At 32.7% G+C, this 6732-nt stretch overlaps 1 protein-coding gene across 1 annotated transcript in view; it reads right to left on the minus strand.

The window, feature by feature from the left end:
- LOC107666716 (receptor-type tyrosine-protein phosphatase epsilon-like) overlaps positions 1-6732 on the minus strand; it is an 82740-nt gene that overhangs the window by 20936 nt on the left and 55072 nt on the right. Inside the window, exon 3 of the mRNA XM_016458148.1 lies at positions 1942-2022. Coding sequence (XP_016313634.1) covers positions 1942-2017 — 76 coding nt within the window. The 5' untranslated portion in view covers positions 2018-2022. The remainder of the gene's footprint in view (positions 1-1941; positions 2023-6732) is intronic.

Here is a 6732-nt window from a genome sequence, read left to right on the forward strand (position 1 = left end):
TGACATGAATCACCCGCTTAACCCTGAGATCAGCACTTTACTGCAACCCAAAAATCAGTCTGCGTAATGCACCACAGATTTAACACAAATCCACATGGCCACACTGATGGTTATGTGATGCAGAACACTGAAAACCACCAGGAAAGATTAGCTGAAAAATCATCTCGCTGAAAAATCTTACACAACTACAAAAGCCGGTTACTGTTAGGGTCAGTAAACTTTTTGGCCACTGAGTTTCCATGACTTTTTCATTCATTTATTACAATGCCTACATTCTGAAATCAATTTTTAGAGGTTGCAATCACTTTACAAAAAAAATAAAATAAATAAATCTGAAAATGAAAAATGTTTACATATGTATGTATATGAAAAAGTATATATTATTTCTGAAAACAAAGGTCTACAAATGCAATATACATACATTTATATATATATATATATATATATATATATATATATATAACCTGAGATCAGCACTTTACTGCAACCCAAAAATCACAGTCTGCGTAATGCACCACAGATTTAACACAAATCCACATGGCCACACTGATGGTTATGTGATGCAGAACACTGAAAACCACCAGGAAAGATTAGCTGAAAAATCATCTCGCTGAAAAATCTTACACAACTACAAAAGCCGGTTACTGTTAGGGTCAGTAAACTTTTTGGCCACTGAGTTTCCATGACTTTTTCATTCATTTATTACAATGCCTACATTCTGAAATCAATTTTTAGAGGTTGCAATCACTTTACAAAAAAAATTAAATAAATAAATCTGAAAATGAAAAATGTTTACATATGTATGTATATGAAAAAGTATATATTATTTCTGAAAACAAAGGTCTACAAATGCAATATACATACATTTATGAGATTTGTACATCATGAATAAATAAGCTTTCCATTGATGTATGGTTTGTTAGGATAGGACAATATTTGGTCGAGATACAACTATTTGAAAATCTGGAATCTGAGGGTGCAAAAAAATCTAAATATTGAGAAAATCGCCTTTAAAGTTGTCCAAATTAAGTTCTTAGCAATGCATATTACTAATCAAAAATTAAGTTTTAATATATTTACGGTAGGAAATTTACAAAATATCTTCATGGAACATGATCTTTACTTAATATCCTAATGATTTTTAGCATAAAAGAAAAATCAATAATTTTGACCCATACATTTGCTACAAATATGCCCGTGCTACTTAAGACTGGTTTTGTGGTCCAGGGTCTCACACACACACACATATATATATATATATATAACAATTTCTCTTATGTGGTTAGCATTGCCAAATGAGCAACAGGAACAAATTTTGTACACAAAATAAATAATATATATTTAAATATGTTATAATATAGTATAATGTTATAAATATGTTATAATGATATATATTTAAACATACATTTACAATGTTTTAGGTATGAAATCTAGCGCAACCTTGAGCGAAACAGCTGTTTTTACACAGATGCTGGTTTTCAAACAAATGACTGTTAGAAATATCAAACTTAATGAGAAAAAAAGGAGTTTATAGTTAAGTAGGAGAGCTAACCCTAATGAATTAATGAATTAATTAATTAAAATAAGTGAATGAATGAATAAATAAATAAATGCACCAAAAAAACTGTAATTACTTTACACTGTGAGAAACTAGCACACAATTTAGAATTATTTGACTGCAAATGACTGACCAATCAGAATCAAGTCTTCCCGAGAGGAATGTTATAATACCATATGCAGCTTACAGTAAATACGACATTTTATTTTTTAAGAATTTATCTTCAGTGAAGGTTAAATTGCTAATTACAATTATTACTTATATATTACTTATAAATGTTTTGCTCTGCATTTAGAATCAAAAGGATTTGGGACAAAAAAACAGCAATGCTCATTTTATTATTAATACTATTATTATGTTAACTCTAAATAATAAGCACTTACCACTGCTATTGCCGTTTGTTGAATTGAATGTGTTTGGTTGTGTAGTTGCAAATGTCAGGAAAAAAACAAGGACCATTGTGTCTGCAAGAGAAGAAGAGAACATATCAGTAGATTATTTAGAAATATTCATATAATTTAATGTCATTTCTTTAATTAAACGTGACTGTACATTACAGTCTATTCAAAAACAACGGAGCAGAAAGATACAGTATCGCTGCATGGAAAAATGTCTCATTACTTCTCCACTAGATGTCACCAAAGCCATTCAAAAACAGTTCCAGTACAAACGCTTCAAACCCCAGAGCATCTCTGCACTGACATTTAAAACAGAGCTAGATGCAAACCCATAAACCTCACTTTCACACAGATTAGATATGATTATTTACTTTAATCGTATTTATTTGGGGGATTTTAAGTGCTTATGGTGTTAAGCGGATTAAACTGAGATAAAACATTCTCACATCTGAATCAATCTGTGAATTTAGAGGTGTTCAAAAATAATGTGCATGATTATTTGCTGTTTTCCGTCAGCGTTTAATCTGCATTATTACGTGCCTGACACAAGACTAGATCTCTGCTTTCACGCATGCTTATTACACAAACGGCGCACAATAAGTTATGCATTTAATCCAAAGTAAAAGTAAAAGTGATGCTTGAAAGCAAATAATCAGAAATTCAGAGCAAGTTTTTGAATGCAGGCCGGCCTGTATCTTCTCTATCTGGAGGGCAGATGTCGTGGGCTACTTCTGGACAGGAAAAGCCATGAGGACTCAGCTGTGCTATCAGAGACACTATAAGACACTCCACAAAACACCCACACACAGCCACTGATGCTCTTCATTGAGAAAATGAAGGTGCTGCTGCTAATTCACTAAACCAGCACAATGCATATATAACAGACGGAGCCCTGTGGTCCTGCAATGCAAACCTCTCAACGCTAGAAAGAATCACCAAAAATGGTCTATCCCTCCAAAAATGTCTGAAATAATTTTAGATTGAACTTAATTTGAACTACACTACTTTATTCCTAATATGTTGGCACTCTTGCATAATTATGCATACACTTTTAATCTAAATTTGAGTTAAATGTGATCTGCATGGAGTATTTGCACTTCATGAAAAAAGTAAAGATGAAATCAAAATTCAAGCCATTTAGATTCTCAACAAGAAGTTGCATTCGCAAACATTTCTTACTTCTGTAATTTGACATATTTATAAGTGAAACTGGATATGCAATGAGGAAAAAGAGAAGGAGATTCTATGCATTGGAAATGCATTGATTGTTTGCTAAGACCAAGAATATGTATTAAGGTGGTAATTAAGGATTTCACACTGATTTTAACACACATTCCTGGTCATAATATGCATAATTCGTTGGTGCAGGTTATTCCAAAAATATACAAAAGTTTGGGGTCTGTAAGATTTTGTAAAGTTTTTGTCTCTTCTGCTCATCAAGGCTGCATTTATTTGATCAAAAAACACAGCAAAACAGTAATATTGTGAAACAGTTGTACTGCTTCATGTTTTTGTGGAAATGTGCGTTCATTTTTTTTTTCACGATGATTTGATGAAAAGAAAGTAAAATTACAGCATTTATTTGAAACAGAAATGTTTTGTAAAATTATTTTCTTTACTGTCACCTTAATGCAACCTTCCTCATTAAAAGTATGATTTTCTTTAAAAAAAAATAAATAAATCTTACGGACCTTTCTTTAAACTTTAAAAGAGCCAAGACCACAAACAAGGCCACAAAAATGTGTTCATCACACCACGGGTGAACTGCAAAAAAGCTAAAAGCTTATAAATTTGAGAAAAATAATGGAGAGTTACACCCTCAACATACACTTTCCTTTATGCATACATATATACATTTGAACCTAAAATCCTGATGCAAAAACAACCACTATTTTGTGCTGCATTTTCATTGTACACCAGGCTTTCTCCCTGGTAACCTCTCAGGCTGCATCGTTCATCAGGCGGGGTGTGAATAAAGTGCTTTCTGCATTAGCTGCTGTGATAAAGTGTGATCAAATGCTGCATTTTTCGATAGTATCCCAGAGCACGCTGGAGTCTGGGCAGCGGCAGAGTATTTGAGTCGATACAGTATCCCACGGCAATTAATAAAGACCTGAGAGCTGCCTGCAGCGGCATAAAGACTAATGGCAGAATTTTAATGAGAAGAAATGACCCTCCCTGTATCATGCGGTATGAGACCGCTAGCAAAGCCTGAGAAAACAAGTGCACAGGTAAGCATGAATATATATATATATATATATATATATATATACATATTCCATAACACGTGCTTAGATTGCATCCAAGTGCATGCAAATAAATGAAAGCACTCTTACAATTTAGCATATGCTTTCTATCCAGAGGGATTTCTCTATGTCTCTGTGGAGATTCCTGGGGTGAGATGTATTGTTCAAGGGCACAGTTTTCCTCAGTGACAATGCTTTCTCTCACACACACACACACACACCACCTGCACATTGGCGTGTTTTTGCTGGGACACAGTGGGGAACTGTTAAAGTAAGTGGAGCAAATCAGTGACACACATAAATCTTGTGTATAGCCACACTTTGGAGCAGCCAATGGACTCCCAAATGAGTCTGACGAATCTGTCTCTCAAGACTCCAGTGTGTTAATAGACTGTGAGTTGCTTCCTCCACGTCCCATTCCTTTAGAGATAGAGTTCACCTCAAAAAGTGTACATTTTGTCATTGTTTACTCATACTGTTTCTTGCATGAAATACTAAAGGAAACGTATAGACTGAGTCTGTTTTCTATACAATGAAAGTGAATGAATGGAGACTAGTGCTCCACAAACAACAAAAATATATTGTAAAATTAATCCATATGATTTGTGTCCTATAGCGAGGATGCATTAAATTGGTCAAAAGTGACAGTCACAAAAAAATTGCATTTATTCATTAAAGAATACTAAAAAAAAAATAAAGTGTCATGGTTTCTGTGGTTTCTTATAATTGTAATAAATGTTTCTTGAGCAGCAAATCAGCATATTAGAATGTGGCACTGAAGACTGGAGTAATGATTCAGTTTTGATCACAGGAATAAATTACATTTTAAATATCTATTTAAATAGAAAACAGTTATTTTAGTTTTTACTTACAACTTTTAAATTTACAATTAACTTGTAATTTAAAAAAAATATTTTTTAAAAATATTTTTAAATGACTATAATTTTAATACACATTCTAATTATTATATTAATTAATTAATGTATTTATTTATTTTACTGTTTTTTTATCAAATATATGCAGCCTTCAAAAACATAAAAAATCTTTCTGAACCCAATTTTTTTAACAGTATATTTTGCCAATACAGATAGACTAAAATCAATTGTTTTCAAGGTTACAGTTGAATTTAGGCATCACAACATTATAATTTACAGTAAAAATTATTCATTTTTTTATATTAACAATCTTTGATAAAGATGTATTAGATACAAAACTGTAATTATTATTATTATTATTTTTTTTTAAATCTTTGAGCGTTAAATAATGGCAACGGTATAGTAATCTAACTTTAAAAATAAGAAAAATTAATATGCACAATTACATATTCAAAATCGATCAATTAAAAAAATAAATATTATGTCCGCTAATAATCGATTAGGTACCAATATACAGTATTATGCATAAGGTAAACAATGACTATTTTCATTTTAGTCTTATTGAATCTTAAACAAAATTACCACTGATGCTAACTTTTATCTTCACATAATTACAGTCTCCTCCTTTCATCCGCGTCTCACACTTCCCTCGGTCAGCGAGCATGTGATGTGTTTGTTCTGGCTGTGCTCAGGACTGCTCTGCTGTCTTGGCCCACAGCAGATAGGCCACTTCTGAGTCTCATTATTGTAAACAGGTCATGGGGTAAAGCTAGCAGACAGGCTCCTTTCATACGAAAGACATTTGCAGATAGCCTTGGGTGAGGCCTTATACCGTCTTCAACATGTGTCGGAAACGGCCCGGGATGCACTCGCTGTATTAAATGGTAAGTGAGACTATCTCAGTTTTGTGTGTGTGTGTGTGTGTGTGTGTGTGTGTGTGTCTGTGTGTGTGTGTGTGTGTGTGTGTGTGTGTGCTAACTATGAATTAATAACGCTCTGCCGTGGGGTTTTTCAGCCCACACAAAAACTCCCAGTGACCACTTGCTGTATAAATGAGGAACACTCCTCATACATTTCCTTATGCAATCAGCGAAAGCAAGAATGAAAGTATATGTATGCTTGTGTATGAAGTGTGCAAATATGTATTTGTGTAGGTTGAATGTGTCGGACCAAATTCTCAGCGCACATGAATCTAGTGTATGTTGAGTATTTCTCTACTCCAAAACCTAGTGAATTCCATTGATATCTACATAGGCAGCATCCAAACTGAAATAGAAATAAAACCTCAGAAGTAGCTGATGTAGACTTAATTTCTACACAGGAAATAATTCAGCTCTCCTAATGGAAAATTTATAGGAGACAACTCGCTTCCAACTGAATTTGGCAATAATAAAATACAATATGTTAATAATCATAAAAAAAAAACACATATATTGGGTGAAACAGGGCATATTAATTTAACACAAAAATGTAAATGATTCATTATTAAAATTCAAAACAACAATTTATAATAATAATAATAATTGTTGTTGTTGTTGTTATTTTAAGTATTGAATGATACATTTAATATAAATGTTTACTATGTGTGTGTGTGTGTGTGTGTGTGTGTGTGTGTGTGTGTTTAAAATGATTAAAGATGAAAAGTGTTATATATT

Source organism: Sinocyclocheilus anshuiensis, unplaced genomic scaffold, assembly GCF_001515605.1.
Source record: "Sinocyclocheilus anshuiensis isolate Anshui unplaced genomic scaffold, SAMN03320099.WGS_v1.1 scaffold1500, whole genome shotgun sequence".
Classification (NCBI taxonomy): domain Eukaryota; kingdom Metazoa; phylum Chordata; class Actinopteri; order Cypriniformes; family Cyprinidae; genus Sinocyclocheilus; species Sinocyclocheilus anshuiensis.